The 24692-nt window shown below is 39.4% G+C and overlaps 1 protein-coding gene across 1 annotated transcript; it reads left to right on the top strand.

Moving 5' to 3' along the window:
- Nucleotides 1–6043: 6043 nt before the first annotated feature.
- ipmka (inositol polyphosphate multikinase a) lies at nucleotides 6044–10923 on the top strand. The gene is made up of 6 exons (XM_017463969.3): nucleotides 6044–6656; nucleotides 7598–7683; nucleotides 7826–7922; nucleotides 9080–9252; nucleotides 9672–9753; nucleotides 9904–10923. Exons 1-6 carry the CDS (start codon nucleotides 6473–6475, stop codon nucleotides 10458–10460), a joined length of 1179 nt encoding a protein of 392 aa, XP_017319458.2. The 5' UTR covers nucleotides 6044–6472; the 3' UTR covers nucleotides 10461–10923.
- The last annotated feature ends 13769 nt before the right edge of the window (nucleotides 10924–24692 follow it).

The following is a 24692-nucleotide window of genomic DNA, read 5'->3' on the forward strand; positions in this document are numbered from 1 at the left end:
TTACTCAGACGGCTGAATGATTGCGTGCTTATTAGATATCAAATGCTCCTTACCGTAAAGTCAGATTAATCACGCATCCTGTAACATTTGGCCAGACGCAAAAAAAAAAAAAAAAACACAAAACAAACAAACAAACAAAAAAAACAAAAACAAAAACAAAAAAACTCCCCGAATATTAAGGAGTGAATGCATTGTTAAAACAAGCTGAAATGTACAGTCTGGATAAAGGATGATGGACGGCATGCTTTCTGTAAAGTCGTCTAGCCAAGTTAGAAATATGTAACTTCAATGAAAAAAATGTGTAGTTTTAACACTTGGACATTAGGGCAGTTGTCTATACTTATGTTGCAGGATAAATTTGATGTTCAGTTTGTGAAAACTTCTAGGAGTAAATGGGAAGCAGGAAAAGTTGCTCGCTGGCTCGCTGTAAACTGATAAACCAAGACTGCTACAGTGACCTTGCTGAAGAAAATGAAAAACAAAAAAGGAGTGATATTGTTCTAAATGAAGTGTAGTTTAATAATATTTTGTATGTTCTCAGTACAGTTACACAGTTTGTGTATAGACATACACTTTTTCCGTGTTAACCTTGTCCTCGAATGTTTCTTGGAACATAGAATTCGAATAATAACGGGTCTGGAACTGGCATAAAGTTGGTTTGACGTTGGACGTTCAATATTCACAGATATGCGGAAATTAAGGGACCGTCTCTAAAGTTACATACGACATTGTTAAACACGATTCTAACCAATAACATTTGAAGGGAATGACTTACAGTCATATAACCAACTGTAAAATGTTCGACGCACACCTTTTAGATTTTTGATATTTAACAAAATAAGCTATTAAATCATATGTAAATTAGATATGAATTTCACTACTGAATGGACTCATATACAAAATATACCATTATTTAAAGCTCAATAACATTTGAAGTGAATGATGTACAGTCATGAAGCCAACTGTAAAATGTTCGACTAGGTGTAATCTATGATGCACACCTTTTAGATTTTTTGATATTTCTTAAAATAACCTATTAAATCATATGTAAATTAGATATGAATTTCACTACCGAATGGGCCCATACACAAAATATACTATAATTTAAAGCTCAATAGCATTTGAAGGGAATGATGTACAGTCACACAATCAACTGTAAAGTGTTCATCTAGGTGTCAGGTATGACGCACACCTTTTAGATTTTTGAGATTTAACCCTACAATGCACTTTCACTAATTATTTCACTAATAGGACATCTGTTTTTTTTTTTAAGAAAACCATTCAATCCAGTACGGGTCATTTTGATCCCCTTTATGCATTCATGAAGGTTTTTTTAGTTCATGCATTGTAGGATTAAATATCAAAAATCTAAAAGGTGTGCATCATACCTGACACCTAGTCAAACATTTTACAGTTGGCTTCATGACTGTACATCATTCCCTTCAAATGCTATTGAGCTTTAAATTATAGTATATTTTGTGTATGGGCCCATTCGGTAGTGAAATTCATATCTAATTTACATATGATTTAATAGCTTATTTTAAGAAATATCAAAAATCTAAAAGGTGTGCGTCATACCTGACACTTAGTCGAACATTTTACAGTTGGTTATATGACTGTAAGTCATTCCCTTAAAATACTATTGAAGTTAGAAACGTGTTTAACAATGTCGTATGTAACTTTAGAGACAGTCCCTATATTTCCTCATATCTGCAAATATCGAACGTCCAACGTCAAGCCAACTTTATGCCAGCATAGAAGACTTAATTCTGTGAACATTTCAGGTTTGTATCTGGTCCCCCATCAGAGATATTCAACTGCAAAGTGAGGGGAATAAAAAATTGCACTTTCTCGCCCCCATAAAAAAAAGTAAGAGAGTTCTCAAATCTGAAATGCTCTGCATGCATACTACATACTTACCTAGTAACCCCCTAAAAAAATTGAGAGGCTTCTCACTGCAGAGCTAAATGGTTGGAGCTGTCTATCTCCCCATCTATGGATCTATTGAAGCGCCACTTATTTCGCCACCTGCTGACTATTAACGTTAATGCAAGCCCTTCGTTAAATCAAACTTTGTCTTAATGGGGAAAAATGTTTATTGTTGATGCGCGAAGGTTAGGTCAAAGTAACCACAAGGCTGGCATGGAACTGGAGATTCTGGCATAGGTAATATTGCCTTACCTTAAATAATAATAATAAACAAAACAAAACAAAACAAAAAAAAAAACCAACAGTTTTCAGGATTTTCCTGCATTGTTTCTGTGACAAACGGCATGACTAGACAATCTGTGCACCCCTGTCTTCTTTTCCCCCCACCATATTACAGCTATATAGGTTATTTGTGAATTTTCCTCAATCATATGTGATTAATTAATGTAATAAACTATGCTCCTAATATGCTCTTTGCTATTAAACATGGGAACCGAGTTGCCCTTGCAGGTGCGATAAAAAAAGGAAATAAAATAAAATAATCATCTATCTGCTTGTCTTATCTCGTTTGTTCCTTTTAAATGTACAATGGGTCTGCACCTCAAGAAAGAAAAACGAATGCATTTAAAAATACAGTGTAGTTGTCAGTATAAATAAAATGGAATATGTGAATATAATTTTGGATGGACTCAGTCCACATTTGATTGTCTTAATCAAATAGTAATAAGTAATGATAAACCAGTCCAGTAGTCTGAAACCAGCCACGTGTCACACTAAAGAAAAAGTGTGGTCTGAGACAGGTAGCAAGACAACCACTCCATGAACATTTGTTAGCAGACTGGGAGTGTTACTTAATTTACAATTTATTAGTTATATACTCCACTGCCCTCAAGTGTTGCTGAATTTATTTTATTTCTATTAACCTTTATTAGCGAAATGTACAGCTAACATAAAAATCAATCTTCAGTCTAAGAAAAAATGCAAAGTAAGATATAATACAAAATTTTATTTTAGTACATTAGGTTTCAAGAACAATTTTTTCCACAAAACTTTAATGGGTTAAAAAAAAAACAAGACATTTTGCAAAACCTAAAACTACAAGAGAAAACAATATTTACACAGATCTACCCCACTAATCAACTTGGTAGAGGTGAGGGTTGTGCAGGCAAGACACACTGATATTTCTTTTATTGTATATTTCCTGCATGAAAAACTCCATGTCCTCTAGTCTCTCGAAGGTGAAAAGGAAAGGAGCTGAAATTTCAGTTTCCCTTTGCTTGTGTTTTCTGTTAATGTGAACCAAGTCAGTTAATGTGAACAGCAAGTCCCCTTTATGTATTTGAATGCCACAGTGTGTGCAAGTCACCCTGACTTACTGCTGGACATGTAATCCTACTACTGACGATGGTGCTGCTGGGGATGGAGGTACTTCTGTTGAGGATGGAGGTGGAGATGTTAAATGTTTAATCAGAGTATCCCTTCTGATTACTGTTGACATGCAGTAGCAGCAGTGAAAATGTGCTGTTTGCCTGCAGCCTAGATCGCACTTCATGATGACAAAATCTAAAATGTAGAAAGAACAACTTTGATCAATTGTCTTGTTTACAATGTTTTGTACAGTGTAGTGCCCCTGTAGTGGTTTTGGGGTGAAGCGCCTTGCTAAATAAAGGCCACGATGGGGGACCTTCTAAAATGCTTAACATGGCTTAATGTACTAAAACAATGACCATTTTTCTCTCACATTTCTCTTGTCATAAGCAATATCTACCGCTAAGACAAAGGTACCGTGATCCAAGTGAAAAGACAATATTTTTACGTTAAGTTTTTTCGCCCCCATAGAAACCGTTACAAAGAAAACACTTAATGTCGCTTAATGGACTAAGACAGTGATAATGGAGGACCAAATTTAGTACACACCTTATTAATAAAGCATAAGATAACATATTTTTATTTATAATTGTCATGTATCAAGAAACTCTGGACTCCACTTCCCATCAGCCACTGCACTGCACTAGCTGTCACATGACCACCAGCACCTGACTCACGTTTGGTTAATGAGCACTCGTGTGTATATAGTCCTTGTCTGCACTGTTTGGTTGTCTTTTGTTGTCCTAGATGCTGGTTGTGTATAGCTCGGTGTTTTGTTTCATGCCACAGTGTTATTCCACGTTGTCTTAGTGTCTTTATTAATTAATTAGTATGTTTGTTTCAATAAATGTCATTATCTGCACTTGCTTCTGGCTCAACCTTGATTCGTGACAGAATGAAAGACTCACAATCAGAAGCAGCAGATCGCCAAGATGGATGCCTGGTTTGCAGCATATGCGGAGTGGTATATAGGACTACTGGAGCAGGGAAGAAGGACAGATGAACTGCTCGCTCAGAATAACCGCATGCTAGGCCTGCCACAGCTGGACAGACCATGCGGCAGGCCACACCCGGCGTTCAAAAGGGACTACGCCATGTCACGCTGACCGGAGGAAGAGTCTGTGATCAGGGCGGAGACCCACTCCCACCCTCTCTCCCCTATTATGGATCTCGCCCCGCCTCCCTGCCCGGCCGAGGTCGTCGCCCCGCCTCCCTGCCTGGCCAAGGTCGTCGCCCCGCCTCCCTGCTCGGCTGAGGTCCAAGTCAAGTCTCAAGCTCCTGAGGTCACGTCCAAGCCTGCTGATCCAGTTGACCAAGCCCCGCTAATATCTAAGCCTCACGACCAAGTTCTGTCCACGCCCGAGTCTACCGACATGGTCGCTCAAGTTCAGTCCACGCCCAGGACTACCGACACGACCACCTAGGTTCTGCCAAAGCCAGAGTTTGCTTAAACAAGCAATCAAGCTCTGCTCACGCCCCAGCCTGCCGACACGCACAGCCAAGTTCCGCTCACGCCCGAGTCTGCTGACATGGCCACCCAAGCTCCGCCCATGCCCAAGGTTCACCTGGTGACCTCAGAGCCTCAGCCTCCCTGTTCAGCTGTGGTCGTCGCTCAGCCTCCCTGTTCAGCTGTGGTCGTCGCTCAGCCTCCCTGTTCAGCTGAGGATGTATCTCAGCCTCCCTGTGCCGTTGTGGAAGCCGCTCGGCCTCCTGGTTCTGCTGGGGACATTTTGCCCAGGGGGCCAGGACCACCAGATGGAGGAGGTATAATTTTGGGCACTCCGGGAGTAGCGCCTTTGGGGGAGGGTTCTGTCATGTATCAAGAAACTCTGGACTCCACTTCCCATCAGCCACTGCACTGCACTAGCTGTCACATGACCACCTGCACCTGACTCACGTTTGGGGTGTGTGTGTGTGTGTGTGTGGGGGGGGGGGGGGGGGGTGTTGGTCCTGGTCTGCACTGTTTGGTTGTCTTTCATTGTCCTAGACTCTGGTTGTTTATGTCTCGGTGTTTTGTTTCATGCCACAGTGTTATTCCACGTTGTCTTAGTGTCTTTGTTTCTTAGTACGTTTGTTTCAATAAATGTCATTATCTGCACTTGCCCCTGGCTCAACCTCGATTCGTGACAATGGTTTTCTGTGGAGGAGAACATGTTTATCATGAACCTTTTGAACGTTGCGTTCATATTCTGAGTGCAACTGCTTGCCTGCACATTGTATGCTTTATTAATACAGTAAGGTGTAGACTGAATTTGATCTTTTAACATCAGTCAGTACATTCTTTATAATGGTTTTCTAAGGGGGAGAAAATGCTTAACATAAACATTGTCTTTCCACTTGGATTACGGTGGTTGTCTTAGCAGTAGATAGTGTTTATGGTAAGAGAAATGAGAGAAATTGGTAATCCCTGGTCGATGTTTTAGTACATTTAAGACATGTTAAGCGTTCTAGAATGTCCCCATGACCAGCTGACCATATTTAGCCCAAAAACAACATCCATGGACATCTGGTTCTTGGTGGGCTGTGAATTAGCCGTTACTATAGAAATGGTAGTGTATTAGAATGAGTACATTATGTGATTTGAGTTACAGCCAGCACTAATGTCAGAGCTGCTGCTGTAGAAAAAAGTCAATACCTTCTGACCAATCAGATTCAAGAATTATGGTACAAAATGAAACTCCACCATTTCACATTTGTCACTCACGTTTCAGTTGATATAACTTTGACATATGGTGACATTTTCTCTTCTTGCGCACATGTATGAAAACGAATTGTTCCTCACTTTAAATAACTAAATAACTACCAGGACTGGTTGTGTATCTCAGTGAAACTCGAGCCAAAGGTTAAGGAGAGCCATGTTCCTCAAGCAGAATAATACAGCAGTTGGGCGTGAAGTATGAGTGGCACAGTTGGCTAACACCGTGTGCACTGACGAGAGATTATTAATGAACTTTAGCGCACAGGACAGTTGTGGTGTGGCCGCTTTTCTTTTACTAGGAAGTGGGATGTGGTGGCACGGATTCACAGCTGTTTGTAGGAATATGTGTAGCTATAAATCTTTAGTGGGACATCGGTCAAAGTAGTTATTTCTTATCTATACTACCAGACATCCGCGAGAGGTATGTGACTCCGCGGTAACGTGAAGTACAGAGTTAAATAAGATGATTATGAGGTGATGTTAGAGCCGGAGCTCAGAATGTCTACAGTGGATCGAGTATTAAAATCATATCTAGCCGGCGGTGATGGAGAGCAAAATGAAACCGCTGCAGAATGGAAGAGCAGGAAAGCAGAGCGCGCGCGGGCTCCAGTGCCGCTCTCTCATCAGGTGGCTGGACACAAGTACGGCATCCATAAAGTCGGTCAGTTAAGCCTTTAATCTCTTGGTTATTGTTTAGTTATTCATTTTAAACCACATGCGTGATTATACTGCGTTTTGTTCAGTAACCATACAGTACAGAACGCCTCCACTTTAACCCTTTCATGCATAAATTATTTATATGCATATTCAGAATCCTTGGACGCTATTGTGTTTATTTACATTAATTTACATGAATGGTCTCAAGTGATTTGGAAGTGATTTAACATATTTCCTAATTTTCCTAAAATATAAAAATAGTCCATATAAAAATTGATCCATGAGTGTGCAGACTATGCTAGGGTTAACAGCTTTAATACACTCCCTTAAAATGTCAATTTAGGAGCCTCAGAGTTTACAAGTGTGTGAACAGTTGGTCTCATAATTCTTCTGAAATTACTACGTTCTTAACATTTCTTAATTGTGTTTTATTTTCATTTTGTGTGTCTGTAAAACAGAGGTAGCAGCGTTAACTAGTGGGATAGTTTAAAAGCAACTGAGAAGCACATTGTACATTGGATTCAATTAATAATTCACAGTGGTGTGTGTGTGTGTGTGTGTGTGTAGGACACTAGAGACAGAAAATGCGGAATGACCCATGCTGTATTTCCAATCATATATATTTCAATGGCCTTATCCACATAATTTTCAATTAGTTTTTTCCACTGGGAGAAAAATGTCTGGAAACAATAACAAACCCCAACCTCAAGATTTCTGTTTACAGGGTATACATTTTCATTTGTCTGAGATCCTTCGTACACAGTATTAAAAGTCTGAAAACTGTAAAATCATTTAGTTGTTGTTGTTGTTTTTACTCCATTATAATGTTATAAAATAAAATTGTTATAGTTTTACCTTAGGCCTCGCTTGGTTTTCAGGATTGTCAAGAGTTTCCTGATGCAGGTTTTTGTTTATGTATGTATGTGTGTGTGTGTAATTGTTCAGGTATCCTACAACACTTTGATGGCACTGTACTCAAACAGCTGCAGCCTCCACCCAGAGGCCCATGTGAGATGCACTTTTACACACAGGTATAATCCACCACTCAAAACCTGACAATGCAGCAGCAGTTGGACAGTTCACCAAATCCTTGGTACACACATACACCTATTTGTTTGCTCAAAATTTGTATTGGTTACTCAAGGTCAGCCCTTATCTGAATGTGTTTTTTAGGTGTTTGCTCAAGAATGTAAAGATCCACACCTACTGGCCTTACAACAACACCTACCCAAATACTATGGCACATGGTCACCTCCAAATAAACCAAAGGGTGAGATAGGATATATCTGTCCAGTAATTACCTATTTAAAATCTGAACCTAATTATATAATTTCAGTGGTCACCATCAAGATGAGGGTTACTAAATCTGGTTTGGGATGTTCAAAAAGCACATATGAGTGTTATGGTCAGGTGTCTACCAACCCTTGGCCATGAACAACAACTCCAATTGGCAACATATTTTTGCCTAAGTTTGCTTTGCTTTAGGTCATATTATAGACTGCAAATTAATGTTGATGTATGACTAATGACTGATTTTCTGAAGTTATTCCTCAATAAATAATTGTTTCATTGGTTAATTATTTATATTGGTGTCTCCTCTAAGTGAATGTGCAATGTTTACATAGTTGACATCATGTCCAACAGGAACAGGATGCAGTGGTAGTAGCCCTGTTTTATCTGAGAAGGGATTGGAATGTAAGCTGAAAAGGGACATTATCATTAGAGTATATTCCTTGTCGTATCTATGAGTCAATGTTTGAGTCAGCATTTAAAGATTAGAGAGAAAGAGAAAAAGATATATATATATATATATATATATATATATATATATATATATATATATATATATATATATATATATATATATATATATATATATATATATATATATATATATATAATATTAATGAGAGAGAAATGTAATTATAGGGTAGTTGTACTCAGTCTTGAACTCTTATGCATATATGTTAATGGATAACTTTTGGCCAACTTTGAACTTTAAACCATCCCAGTTATAGCACACAATAAAGCACTTTGTCATGGAGACTTTAATCAGTTGATTGTGTTGTGGATTGGCTTTCCACTGACTACTAACTTGACTGAAAAGAATTGACTTGTCATAAAGTCTTATCAGAGTCTCTCAGCAGAGAAGCTTCAGCCAGCCCTCTGAAACTATAAAGGATTAACACATAAATTTAACACATTTACACATAAAGGACTAGGTTTACAGCTCATGTTAAACAAGAATTATTGTAAGTAATAACTCTAAGTCAGAGTTGTGCAAATGCCATTCTGTTACTGGGTTGCTGGGTCACTCTGCATGACACTTTTGCTCAGTAACTAAGCACACAGTTAATCATACCACACTCAAATTTGTTTATGCATCAAATCTGTGAAAACATTCTCAGCCTCTATGCATTTTCTTAGAGCTGTATCTGAAGCTGGAGGATGTGGCTGGGAGGTTTGCATGTCCATGCATCATGGATGTGAAGATTGGGAGGAAGAGCTATGATCCCTTTGCCTCACACGAGAAACAAGAAGAGCAGATTAGAAAGTATCCTCTAATGGAAGAGATTGGGTTCTTGATTCTAGGAATGAGGGTGAGACTGTGTGTGTTTTCCATATCTAATCTTCATGGACATGTTCATTATTTGCATTATTTGCTACCGAATATTTGCTGATATATTTTTGTTCCTTACGTATTTGATGAACCTTGATTTATTCTTGATGTAGCTCAGAGTAATATACAAAGTTTCCAGTGGATCAGGATTGGTCATCAGCTGTGCAAACAAAGTGTGTCTGGTGCTGTAGGAAGTGAAACTCGTTGATATTCAAAATGATGAATGATGTATTAGTTGTTACCAAAACAGGACATTGATTCCACTTCATTTTCATTATGTTTTCCCAATTCATTGCTCCCATAACAACAACTAGCAGTGCAAACAGATGTCATTCATGCAGTGTCCACTGATGTTGAAGTGTCTCTTTCAGTCTTCATGTCTCCTTTTCTCATTTTCAGGTTTACCAAGTAGATTCAGGAAGCTATATTAGTCAAGAACAATCCTATGGACGCAGCCTGACAAAGAAAACACTCAAAACTGGTATGAATGAGACCTTGAATACTACTTTGCTTGGTTGCAAAGAAAAAAAACAAGAAGTTGCTCACATTTGACACAGTTGATGGAAATAATACAACATTCCAATTGTTTCTGTGCAGATATTAAGTACAGTGTTCTGTTTTTCCTTTCCAGGATTAGCTAGATTTTTCCATAATGGAGAGGAGCTGAGAAAAGATGCCATTTCTCTTAGCATCCATAAAATCTGTGACATCCTGCACTGGTTTGAGGGCCAGAAACAGCTCCACTTCTATGCTAGCTCTCTCTTGTTTGTGTATGAGGGCTCTCTTCACATAGCCAATACAAAGAACAGAACTGAAGGTCTGACAAGACAGAATGATAAAGCTGGGCCAGAGAACAAAACTAATGTTCATGTCACTAGCTCAAAGTTGAAGAGCTCCTGCGGGCAGGTAAACTGTAGTAGCATTCTCGAAGCCATTCACTATGTGAGGAAAGTGAATGGGTTTGGGTCTCACTCTCTACATCACCAGGCTAATGGAATGACTGCTGACATGGACTCAAAAACAAACAATGTGGTTGAAGACAAGAGCTCAAATGAAGGGAAGGAGGAAAATGTGGAGGTCAGGATGATTGATTTTGCCCATGTGTTTCCCAGTGACAGCTCAGATGATGGCTACATATATGGACTGAGGAGCCTCCTCTTTGTTCTGGAGCAGATCCTCCAAGACTGACTTCCTTATAGTGACAATAAAAGGCATTCATTCATTCATTCATTCATTCATTCATTCATTAAGGCAATTTATATGGCTTGGATAACTCAAAACTACCATAGACTTTTTTCTATCCTATGTTTATCAAAGCTCATCTTATAAGGATGTAGAAATACTGAGGTAGAGTCAGTCATCTATTATATAATGAATGATATATTAGATAAACTTTGTAGCTGCTTATAATCAGACACCGCTGGTGCTAGAATACAGGAGGGAAGATGTTCAGTGTAGATATTTTTACTCTAAATCACCAAACGGCCTGGAAATCACCCCCCAAAAACAGCTGAATGTAAGTGGCACTGAATGTAATTTAAATATATTCAAAAAATAACTGGAAGATCAAAACCAGACTTCTCTAGAGCACAGCTCTAATGTGAACATTAGAAAACCTTAAAACACGAAAGCATTAAATTCTTTCTAACCATTAGACTTTTTCTGTTGCTTATTCTTTGTACTGTATTTCACCACAAATGTTAGTATATAAACTCAATAATTGCATGTCTATATTAGGAACGAGGTGTGTATTTTTAATATCACTTTAGGTGATGATTCTTTTGCCTCACTTAATACAATTTAATACTATTTTGATAAGTGATCTGACTTCATGTATTAATTTTGTCCACATTCATTATTTGTGTTGATGTAATTCTTGGTAGGATCACTTGGTGGCACCAGACTCCCTTGCTTGACTACTTAATAGGTTACACAAAGTAAAATCCATGAATCTTGGCAAAATTGGGGGGGGGTTGTCAAGAGCTATAATTTTGTGTGTGTGTGTGTTACACTCTCAAGGTATTAAAACCTAAATGTCATCATTATTCAGGGCCTGAGTGACAGCTCACTGCCATTGTTATGACAGCACATGCAGCGTAGAACCTTCTGAAAGAAGCGTGTGGGTGCAAGTGTTAGTTTGCGACAGAAAGTGTGTAAAGTGATAATGTGGAGGAGGTAAAGGGTTGATGGAGAGGGTAGTGGGAAAACTTCTGGCATGCTGCAAAAATGACACTTCTGAAGAAATAAATGAACTGTTAAAAGTGAATATGTAAATTAATAGGTTAATATGGCTTAGATGATCTATTAGGAGCAAAAAGAATGTGATTGAGGGTGATATTTTAAATATCTTATATCAAAGTGCACAGTGAAAGCTGCTCTGCTATAGATTCCTCTATCTGTTCATTTGAAAATATCAGAGAACAACTAGAATGTGATGGGATCATATAATGTATGCGTATATGCATTTGATCTCACTATGATGTGCAAATTGTGCATGCATTTCTTAATATCAAATATTAATTGCTAATATGAAAATATATCAAATTATGTTAAAACACAAGTTAATACAGGTGGCTCCAGGATCCCTGGTTCAATCCTGAGATCAGGTTACTGTTGGGTTTCACATGTTCTCCCCATGTCTGTGTGGGTTTCCTCTGTGTTCTCTGGTTTACTCCTACTGTACAAAAACCGTCTGCTAGGAGGTTTGGCTTTGATAACGTACCCCTAGGTGTAAATGATTATGTGTATGTCTGTGTACATGATGCCCAGCGATTGACAACATCCAGGGTGTATTCGTCTGCCTTGTGTCTAGTGTTTCCAGGATAGGCTCCAGATCCTCTGTGACTGGAAAAAAGTGAAAGCTGTGACTGAATCCATTTATATGACTGGTGAAATAAATGTGTAGTGGCCTGGGAAATCCCTTCATTACAAAAAAAAAAAATCTTGAATGTAGTAAACTTTATGGCCATATTGCTAAAAGCACTAAATTACCCATGAAATAGGCTATGCTGAGTATGTTTAAAATGAGATAAAAGTATTACATGTATTACATATCTGTTTATTCAAATAGTGTAGTGGAGATGTGGATATGGTTAAATGATGTTGGTGCAAAATGTGACCTTCAGAGAGTTCAAGTGAAAGTCAGGACACAACAAAAAAGTCCTGCAATTGGGATGTTTTTATTTCAAGTGGGGCTAGTGTGAACTTGTAGGGTGTGAATATGAAGCTTGTGGAACAAGCATAGACCACATTCATTAACATGTACATGCAGTGGTCCTTAGTAACTACCTGGTCAGAGTCATAGTGATTATAGTTAGGCTAGTAGGTTATTTAGAACCAACTAAATAAGTTAAACAATATCATTGGGAAGTACAAACAAAAATTATTTAATAAATTATGTATCATGAATTATGAACTTGCGTGATACAGACAGTGTCATTGTGTTACATCCATATCTGATTTACCTTGTATACTTGTGGCATAATGTTGATATTCATCACATCAAAAGTGCAGCAAATAAGTTGTACGTGAATACTTTTATTCTATGAGACTGGGTGGATCACACAAAACACAACCACAGAACTGTTCTCATTTGCCCTTACTTCAACACATAGCTGCCAGAACACCAGAACATCTAACATTACTGAATGACTGAATGACATTTTTCTGCTTGGAATTTGAAAGACTTTCAAAAGTCTACATTTTCACACAGTGGAGAGGACATGTCTACAGTCGAAATTATGTCTACACTTTAAAGTGCTTACTAATGAACCACCGAAGTACAAGTGCAGCGTTAAAGGGCAGACTGAATCAGTGTTACTTTTCCCAAGCGGTTTGTTTAGTTTCAGAGAAATGAAAGTAAAATGGAGAAAGAAAAGCCATTCCTTTACCAAAGTCGTTCACAATAGTACTCAATAAGGGATTGAAGCACTGAGTGAGATAGAGGGAGGGAAAAGTAGAAGGACACTCATTTCTGCCCTCTCATTTCACCTGTGATCAGAACATCTCTCTCGCACACACAGTGAAAATCTCTCATGTTGATTATCTATGTGGGACTGTGAGTGCTCTCAGTTCTGAACATCGCAGTTCACTTTCCACCACCAGAAAGAAAAAGAACAATCTCTCACAGACGACAGATGAGTGAATGTCCAAAATGTAATCTATTTTACAATACTTCAAGGCAGACTTGAAAGGGATATTGAAAGTAAAGTGTGAAAACTGGTCAATACAGATATAATGTTCCCAGTGCCGGTTGTAGACTTCTGGGGTCCCTAAGCAAAACTTTGTCAGGGGTCCCCTGTCAGCAAAAGATAAAAGTAAAATGTAAAGAAATATAAGCATACCAAAAAACTGTAACAAATAAAATATAATTATTCAATTAACAAGTCTAAATGGATGAAGTCTGAAAGATAAAACATTAAACTGGCAGTAAAAACAGTTAAGTAAATTAATTCCAAATTTTAGATGACAGCTAAATAAATGCGTTCTGAAAGTAATGCTCTGGCACCATCTAGCAGTCAGAAAAACTATAACAGCTGAAAGTATTTTGCAATGCATAATTCGCTAACAATACTAAAGCATGATAAATATAGATTACTCAAGAAAGCTTAAGTAAACATACAAAATTACATCAATAATTCTCTAAATATGCAAACTTTAGAACAATAGGCATTGTTTTTAAAGCACAGGAGTCATACAACAGCTTGCCTTGCTGAACAGGAATATGTTTATTTCCTATACATTAAAACACATAAGAACGTTTTGATTATTGATGACTACAGACACAAACTGAAAATGGGCATTTCTAATGAAACACAGTGAACTACTATTGAATCTGTTGATCTGGACTGACTAGAGTATTGTTTTTCTGTGGTGGCTTGGTGGTTAAGGCTTTGGGTTACTGATCAGAAGGCTGGGGGTTCAAGCCCCAACACTACAAAGCTGCCACTGTGGGGCCCTTGATCAAGGCAAGTCCCTTAACTCTCTCTGCTCCAGGCGTGCTGTATCATGGCTGACGCCAGCTTCCTGATGTGCTGGGGTATGCGAAGAAAAGAATTTAACTGTGCTGTGATTAATAAAAGACTCATTATCATTAAATAAGAATTTAAAATATTACAAAAAATACACACCTTTAAGTTCTTCTTGTTCTTTTGCTTCAGGTTCTTGGTGCTTTTTCTTTCTTTTTTCTGCTCCCGACGTTACGTGAGATTCACGCTGTGGGAAGCCCTTTCTGTGTGACGTATCCAGGGTTGGAGCACGCCAGGGCAGCCACTGAGGGGTCTGACCATGCGCATTGTGAACGCGTTACCGTCAGGCAGCTCTGCTTGCGGCTTGCTCTCTTCTTGGCCGAAGGGAGTTGGATTTCAGAGCCTCGCAGGGATCTCGTATGGATCTGGAAGAGGAGGCCGAGACAACTGCTGCTCTATCTTTTAGCGCTCGCGTCGCGACTCCTCCATCCGCTACGGAAAGCCAAACTCCACGGATCCAGTAAGGGGTACCATTGCACCAAAAACGGAGAGCAGCTCTCAAGCATATAAAGAACTGCTTGAAATGATTACTAGGGCAGTTGAAAATCTAAATTGGCCTGGGCAAGGGGAAGTGGCTTGTAGCAGGCTGGACGAGTGCTTTCACCCCAGTGAAAATAAATCTCCCTCACACTGCAGAAAACTCCCCTTTTATCTAGAAGTGCATGATGAAATAGCATGCTTCTGGGGAAAACCATACACTAGTCTTATTTATAATCCCACAAAGTCTGATTATTTGGCTATCGTGGGGCACGAACAGCATGGTTATATAGCTATGCGAAGGTGGAGGAGGCATTTGCGAGCTACCGCTCTACACTGACAGCAGGTAATTTAGGGGGTCTGGCTTTGCCTTCCAAGCCATGTAATGCCACCTCGGCATTGTGGCAGCAGGTGTCTCTTGTGGGTCACTGCAAACAGTGTCCCACAAGCAGTGTTGCAGGTCTACCAAGCACACCTGCTGAGTGAGCTCGACACTTGGGAGGGAATTAGGCCTGAGACAATGGCAGAGCTTCGCCGCACCACAGAATTGTCCCTCCAGGAGGCCAAGCAAACAGCCTGTCATATCGGCCATTCAAAGGTTACCTTGGTTGCAGTGGAGAGGAACAAATGGCTCAAACTCTCAGGGATGGGGGACAAAGATAAGATCTCCCTGCTGGATGCCCCTGTTGAACCTTCCGGCATGTTTGGCAGTGCTGTTAATGTCATCGCCGACAGGTTTTGCGAGGCAAAACAGCAAAAGTTGGCGTTTAGGCAGTTCCTTCCCTGTTGTGTTAAGTTCACCATGAGTGGAGCCCAGGCCAGTGCTAGTGCGAGGGAGACACAGAAAGTGAGTGTGGTGGCCCACCTCCCCCCGCGGAGAGCCAGAGGGACCGGGCGGCCAGCTAATAGGTCTAATCTGAGAATGACCATAAAGGCCAAGCAGACAAAGAAGGAGCGGTCCTAATGTGCTGCAGAAGTACTTATCAGGGGACGTGAGGTTGTTAGGGAAGTTAGTCCTAAGTGCTACTATAGGGAATGGCGTTAGCGCAGGAAGAAAGATCTTTCTTAGAAGAAAGGGCTATAGAACAGTTACCCTGTTTTTACAGCCGTTATTTCCTGGTCTGCAAAAAAGATGGGAGTATGCGTCCAATTTTAGATCTGCGTCATCTGAACCATACTCTTCGGACATACAGGATCAAGATGCTGACGCTCAAATGTATCATTCCACAGATTCAGTTTGAGAACTGGTTTGTGAGGATAGATCTAAAAGATGCATATTTCCACATAGAAATATTGCCCAGTCACAGGAATTTCTTGACGTTCGCATTTGGAGGCAACGCGTACCAATATCGGGCTAGCTTTATCCCCTTGTACCTTCACAAAGTGCATGTGCACGTACTAAACTACCTGGACGACTGGTTAATTCTAGCACAATCCAGGGAACTGGTGCTTCAACATCGAGATGTTGTTCTCACCCACGGGAGGAGCTTGGGGCTCAGGTTGAACCTCAAGAAAAGTATGCTTTCTCCAGTGCAGAAGACACCTTTTCTTGGGGTTATAGGGGATTCTACTATGATGAGAGTGGCATCAGTAGGAGCAGCTGCTGGTCTGCTTTGGTGGCGACAGTAGAGGTGGTGCTGTGTCAAAGCAGCGCATCTCTAATTGGTTAGTGGAAACAATCTCTATCACTTATGAGGCATGCAGTCTCGCTATGCCTTTGGGCATAAGGGCTCATTCCACTGGGGGGGGGGGGGGGTGGGGGTGGGGGGGGGGTGTCACCTCCTTGAAGGCTTTGTCCAAAGGGATACCCTTACAGGATGTATGTGCTGTGGTGGGGTTGGTTTATAGATACATTTTTATTCTGGAATTTGCTTTGAAAAGGAACAAAGACTGCTTTGTCTCCATTTCATTCCATTTCAAGCCATTACGCCACCAGGACCTGCTATCAAAATTAAGTGTGACTAAATTTCTAAATGGTTTCTGATTATCTGATCACTGGATTAGCAGCCACTGATGTCAGTCTGAATGGAAATCTATGGAAATCCATTAAAAGGATCCAAGTTGTAGTCTACACATTTTCCTTCTCTGAGCTACAAAAGTCTACCGTATGTATACTCAAAGTATTTTTTTTTTTTAAACCATATCAGACATGTACACTTTAAACATGATTTAAAATGTTCAATAAAACACTGATTGACCTGAATATTGACTGACATGCATCACAATTGCTCAGTTACAGGGAATATTATTATTATAAAGATTCATTTATATTTTCATTTACATTTATTCATTTATCAGAAAGCACAAAGCAACTTACAAATGAGAAAATATAAGCAAAGCAATATATCATTCAGAGAACAATACAAGTAGTGCTAACATACAAGAGGTGGGCCTGCTGTCTGGTTTGAGGTTGTAAGTTCATTCCACCACAGAGGGACAGTCAGTTTGGAGGTTCTGGAAAGGGACCTCATGCCTCACTGAGTAGGCACTACCAGGGAACATAAACCTCAAGGTGTGCTGTTGCATTCTGAATCATCTGAAGGGGTTTGATGGAGCTGGCTGTGAGGCCCAGGAATAGCACATTGCAGTAGTCCAGTTTTGAGATCACAAAAGCCTGGACTAGTAACTGTGTGGCATAATTAGTGCGATATTACCCGATTTTCTTGATGTTATACAGAAGGAACCTACAAGATGATGCAGTTGTTGAAATGTGGTCTGTAAAGCTCAAGTGGTCATTGAAAGTCACCCCAAGGTTTCTGGCTGTCCTGGTTGAGCATAACTGTACGGTGAAGTTTAGAGTTAAACCCAACTCTGCTCTGCTGATCCTTCATGATATTTTTCTGCTGGAGAATACAGTATCTTTCTGCTGGGTGGAGTGAGACATACATGAACAGTTAAGTGAAGCAGGTTACAGAATTGTAGTAAATGAACCCTCTCAGCATATAGCAAATGTAGCATGGGGGCAGACTCACACTCCATTCAACTGAAACCAAAGAAAAACACCCCCTCAAGTTTGAATTCCAACTCAGGATCTTGGGACAGTCTCCTCAACCCTGAGTTCAGAAAATGATGTCAAATTAACATTGCTGCACACAACATGAACACTAAACAAAGTAGCACTTTTAACTATTACACAATTTATACTGTATATATACACACACACACACACACACACACACACACACACACACACACACAAAGGGTATTTGCTTTAGATCAGTCAACACACAGACACACTGTGCTTTTTAAGTCTACAACATTGACTATACAGTTTGCTGTTTTGAGTAGGAAAATGCAGCACTCATCACAGTTAGCTGGCTAGTTAGTAGCTCGAACACTGTGAGGAAAAATGTCATGGCTCAAACACAATGAGTTCCAACTTCTCACTTTCAAGTTAAGCATAAGAACCGTCTAACAAGTATGTAGTAGGTGGGGATTGAAACCAGGTCTCATGTACAAATGCACTGAGTTTACTGGCAGAGATATTCCCCAAGTGACAAAAAGATAAGAGCAACAACAAAAGGAATAAATAAAAGCAAACAGACACAAGGACCCAAAACCATAAACTACCACAGACTTCACTTGCACTAGGCAACAAGTAACATTGGCTCAAGACTGAACAATGAGGTATGGCCAAAGGCTGCTTAAATAAGAGAAAACCCAGGTGTAACATATCAGGCATAATGAGTAGCAAAGTTCAGCATGAGTCTGGAGAGAGGTGCCCCCTGCCGACCAGGAGGGGCACTGCAGTACAGTGAGGAGCTCTTACAAAATGCCACTCAAGAGCTAACTTAATTGTAACCTGTTATTCTGTATTTTTAAAAGATATAAATTTATTTATTCATTCATCTTCAGTAGAGTAGGCAGCACATGAAGCCCACATATGGGTGTGATGGTCAGGTGTCTACAAATGTTTGCCCATATAATGTACATTAGCCAAAACTGTGTAGCCAAATGCAACAGCCTGTAATAATAAAGTGGTTAGCAAAAATGTTTATCACTTTCAAAAATAAACACATTTGCATTTGCACCCTCCTCTCCTTCCCAGAGGCATGGAATGTATGAATAGAGAGCAAGAGACTGGACTTTATTGCATCTTTGCACCCAGGACATTTTAAAAGAGTCATTGGAGAGAAAAACTTGTCAAGGGCTTGCAACATTATGTTACTGTTTTTTTTTGTTTGTTTGTTTTTTGCAACATTGCTAATTCTTCAGCTCAATTGACTGGAGCATATTTTTTCACCTGGCTGAAACCAACAGTTCTGCTCTCATTTTCCTGACATGTTTTTGTTCCTAACACCATGAAGAAATTCTCTCTCTCTCTTTCTCTCACACGCGCACACACACACACACACACACACACACACACACACACACACACACACACACACACACACACACACACACACACGCACACATCTTGGGTCAAATTAGTGTAATCAGTTCACTTACTGGCATGTTTTTAGGAAGTGGGAAAAACTGGAGAACCTGGAGGAAAATGGGAAACTCCACACAGACAGGAACCTGAGCTCAGGATCACCCCATGCAGAAATCAGCCCATTTACACTGAATGTAGTATAAATAAGGAATAAAACAGGAGCCAATAGGCCAAGCTGTTATAAGAAAATAATAAATAAAAAAACATTTTAACATGTTCATTATTAGAAAATACTGTATGTCTAATACGGAGCCTCATGAGTGGGCACACACTTTCCAACACGCACCTAAAGCTCCTGACAGTTCTGTAGAAAAGCCATACTGTAAACCGTTCTACAGACCCTCAGCAGGGAGTTCTTTGCAATTTTTCTGGTATGTTGCTCATTTTGATGTCTAAGCTGTAGCTCGTTGCACTGATACTATGGCTGCATCCAAAATACTGTGACAGAATCTACTGCATTTGATTCACTACCTGCTGCTCGGCCGTTGAAACAGTACATACTGATCAGTATATGTGTGTAGTATGAATACGATCGAGACGTACATCACTACATCCCCCATGTTGGCATTGTCATGTGACCTACAACTTCAAAAGAGCCGATGTCCTGCATTCTACCATTGATAATTCTGACAGCTCTTCCGTGCTAGTCCCGCTGCCTTATGGGACAGGACAGTAGCCGTTGGTATTCTACTACAGAATCTCAGCGGAAGCAGTAGATTATCCGGGTATTTCTAGCATACTGTTTTATGAATACTGAGAATTCGTACATACTTTTCCTTTGTCTTACTGCTTTTTGCCTACTGTATTGGGTAGGGTAGAGTAGGGTAGTAGGGATATTCGGACACAGCAATTAACTAGCCATTAACTGAAGTGATTGGATAAACCAAAGCAGCTAACACTGGTTAAATTTTGTAACAATGTATTGACTGTATAACCTTCGCTAACACTTGAATTAGTTTGTGATGGTTAGCTAGTCAGTACTTTTTAAGTGTACTCCACCAATTGAATGAGTGGAGTGTTAAATAGGAGATTTCTCCATTCAGCTGGCTTTATGAACTTATGAAAATGTTGGAGAACAGTTTTTTCCCCCTAAAAAAAAAGTTGTGTTGCGTGTACATGCTGACTGCTGTTTACCAGCATATTTTCAGTTGGTACATTAAATTATCCAGTTTTACTCACATTACTTTGATTGAAATGATGGATAATGTCAGCTAGCTATGGTAGCTCAGTCAGTCATGACTCAAAGCTCTAAAATCTTTTCCTGACTGCATTGAAATATTCACAATACTCTTTTGAAAATGACATGACCACAATTTAGCATTTTAAATAGTAATTATAATGCTGTACTTGCCACTTTGAGTTAGCTGGCATGCCATTATTGGTACTTCAGGTAATATCTCACAGCATGTGCACTCCCTACATAAACAAGTGAGCATCATTCACTAATATGGGTGGGAGAGAGGCAGGCCCGCTGTCGAACTGGCCGTATCTACTTCACATGTTCTGACTCCAAGGTCTCTCCTGTGCAGACTCTAACACCAAGATGGCGACTTTCAATTCAACAACAAAAAAGTCTTCAAAACCTCACAATGGGAGTAACTGGTGCCATGTTGTCTACTCATTAATACACTCAATGGCATAAATCATGGGTCATAAGCTTGTTCTTCTACACTTCTATCTTGCTTCTAATTGAAAGAAACCATCTAGCCACCTGTTCATTAAATGGTCACATTGTGACTCTTCTCTCCACTAATTGAGGGATGGTACTATGCAACAATATTAACAAATTCATGAGCTGCAGCAGTGTCAGTGGGGACTCAGCAGAACATTAATCCTGAAATGAACTGTCTCTGATGCTCCGCAGGTCCCTGTCTCCTCAGATCTAGTGCTACAAATTAGCAGGACAGAACAGGAAGTTAGCATTTCCCAGAATGAGTATCAATTAGAATCCTGCTGTGTGTTAAGCAGTGCCTACATTTAGACACGTTTGATTCAGCCATGTAAAAAGAGCCACAGTGTGAGCTCACATTCATTAAGGGAAGAAATACACGAACCAAAATAAGCAAAAAGAGAACATTTCATAGCTAAATCATGGACAGTGTGGGAGTGATAGATAACAAGGCTATCAAGCTAATGAGGGAACTCAAGCTAGTAGTCATGGAGTTCCAAATAGCTAAGAAAAGTGCCATAAAGAGATGAAAGGAGATGATAGAAGTCTATCACCAACTTTGGACGATCAGTTACTTAATTGTAGTCACAAGCTGCTATGCAGATAGTTCCATGAAGATAGCTCGAAGGTCCAACATATGTACATGGCATGAAGAAAAAGGAAAATGATGGCTATGTTTCAGTGATATTTATATCAAATACCATATTTCACAGATGTCTGACAGAACTGGTCAATACTGTAAGACTAATTAATAAGTTTTTGGTGTAAATTAGCCTTGTTAACATTTAACACATCTCCTGTTGGTGTAGTAATGCAAATTTATAATTGCATTGATCTCAGTTATACTGCCTGCAGTATGAAGTCTTGAAATGTATATAATATTATGTCTGTACTAAAGATTTACTTCAATCTATTATTATGGAATTACTATATGAAAGCTATATATTCTATAGTATATAACATACTATACTATACAGTATACTATATTACATATTCTTAATATTCACCACCTAACAGATTTTTTATTTACCCACTTTTATCAACAATCCTGTTAGCATTTGCTTGCTCATCTTTCCGCTAACCTTAATTTATTCATTAATCTCCCTCCTCCCCATTACCTCTTGGCCCTCTCTGCCTGTCCTCTTCTTTCTAGCTCCATGCACTACCTCTCTGCTTCTTCTGTTTCTGTAACTGCCCGTGCCTATGCTATGTGTGATAAATAGGCCTGGGCTCTGGAGGCTGCACCCAATGAAAGAGATGAACGTGGGTAACGCCACCTCAGCTGTTTAGCAGCTTCTCTAAAGGGCTGAGAACAGGGGCCAGCTCATGAACAATAGATGAGGAAGAAAAAGAGAGTGGGGTGTAAAGGGAAGGGGATGTGCATCAAGGGAAGAAGTTCAGAGTAATGCACCACTATCTGTCTCTTTGCCATCATTCCTGTCTCTGGAGACTCTCTATGCTGCATTACAGATGTATTACATACCAGATAACAACAGGGCAATGAATACATTGGGAAAGCAGATAGAAAATTTTGGTCTATCATTAAATAATCCATGTCATCTTTCTTTTTTGTATTATTACCTTGTACATGCAGAGAGTACTTATGGTGTAAATAACAACAAGATGGCATCTGTTCTTCCCATTTATATGTAATGTCATATGGCAGTTGAACATGGAGGAATCAAAAGGATTAATAACTCTAGTAAGACACCATCTTGTTGGAGTCCCTTCAACTCCTTGTGTATCAGAAGTTCAATGGATTAAGCTTGTAACATCATCAGTGACTTCATGTCCCAGGCTGATCAATTATATTTGATGAATCCATTTTGGTGTGACCAGTAGCAGCTCATGACCAAAGATTTTGGTGTAGAAGAATGACATTAATAACAACATTGTCTTAAGCAAAATTAAGTCAAGATTCTATCACTCTTTACTTATGCTATAGGCTACTAGTGATTTTTTTGAGTAACCCCATAATAGGCAGTTGAGAGATGACAACACATTTGCAGCTGGTTTTGAACAGTTTTAGAAATACCTTTGTTCAACTGTATTTGATACAGCGGGAGTGTTTCCCATGTGAGAGGTGCACACAGAAGAGCTAATATCATTAACCAGGGTCACCAGGTTTCAGCAAAATGTCTACATCTCAGAAACCACAGAAATGCCTGAAACTAGCTCAGAAAAAAAAATCTGCATTAGAAAAGGGCGACACATTTTTCTTAGCCTTTGCATGGGAAACAATGGCACTGCATTTGCACATAATATACATGCATGCATATGGACATTATGCACTCCACAATCTCAGTTTCCCAAATAGCAACATTTTAAATAATATTTGGAAGTTGGGGCTCTGTCCAACCTACCCCTACGGACAAGTCACCAATTGGGCTGGAATATTTCTTTAGCTTCCCTAATTTATCTAATCAACCAATACCTGAGGCCTTATGCTGGCATAGTGCTAAAAAAAACAAGTGAAAACACATATCTGAACAGCTATGGCCCTCCAGATTTGACTGCGATATACAGAGAATTTACATTTTCATACACATTTCACCCAGTTACCCACTTTATTGTCTAAATCAATGCATTTGTAAGTGGACCCATCATTGACATTAATATGATCAACATTATGAAACCTTGGATGACTTTGACTCTAAAACCATTACTGGTCCATCTAAATAAAAATGTGGAAAGATGTCAATGGACCTTGGGTGGCTTAGTGTTATTTAGCATATTGTCACTGACATAAGGACAAAATAACTCCATATCACTTTGGATGAGTTCTGAATTCAAATGTAGGCTTAAATTGTTATCTGACGTTAATATTACTTTGTCCTTCATTGTTTCAGTCAGCAATTTCTCCTTGAAAAGCTAACCTTCAAAGTATCTCAAAAGAGCACTTTACCACAGTGACTGCCAGTGCCCTGGATGTCCTTTATGAATTTGTTCATGTGTTTAACATTCTATAGTCTTATAGTCTGCCATTGCTATGTAATCTTCTTTGCTGATTTTATAAAGCTGGCTTCATCAACAGACTACAGTATGACTTGTCTCAGCAAATTTATAGGACAGAGGCTATTTACAACCTCTGCAGCCCTACTGAGTAGGTCATGTGTATGACAGAAGGCCTTTATATACCAACCAGTCAGTGATCTTCAGGGGAACATAAAGATCAGACAGTAATTATAAAAGGACTTCTACAAGAGGAGGTTAATACTGCGGCCACATTCAGAGCATTCCCGCACTCCCTCCAGTGCTTAAACATTAATGCAGATTCAAGATTCTCTTTCCACAGATCATGCTGAAACTTTCTAAGCAACTGGCGGGATTTGGGATTAATTGAAAATGAATGTGCATTCTATCCACCATGTATGTGCCCACCATTGTTTGAGCAACCAGTCATGAAGCAATTAGGGTGATGGAATAAAAAAGTTGCACAAAGAAAATATTGTGGATAGCATGTAAAACATTGCCCTAATATATTTCAATTGAGAATACCAGTAATGGTGACCTCAAGCTTGGTGACATACCATACTGGGCCCTTGAGTTCTGAGTAGTTCTCCCTGGGGGGAACAAAACACAAGGCAAATGGCTTATCAGCATTTTCGAATAGAACCAAGCAGAGTTACTGTATGAAAGGCTGACCATTAATTCAGCCCTGTATCTGTTCCTTTAGCTTCAAAGTACAAATGGAGTGTGTGTAAAATAGAAGACAAACACTTCATAAAGTTGTTTTTAAATAGAACTAAAAAAGAGAAATGACTGCTAAAAGCTGGTAAGTGCTCAAGATTTCAGTTTCACTAAAAATG

The sequence above is a fragment of the Ictalurus punctatus genome, chromosome 3 (assembly GCF_001660625.3).
Source record: "Ictalurus punctatus breed USDA103 chromosome 3, Coco_2.0, whole genome shotgun sequence".
Classification (NCBI taxonomy): Eukaryota; Metazoa; Chordata; class Actinopteri; order Siluriformes; family Ictaluridae; genus Ictalurus; species Ictalurus punctatus.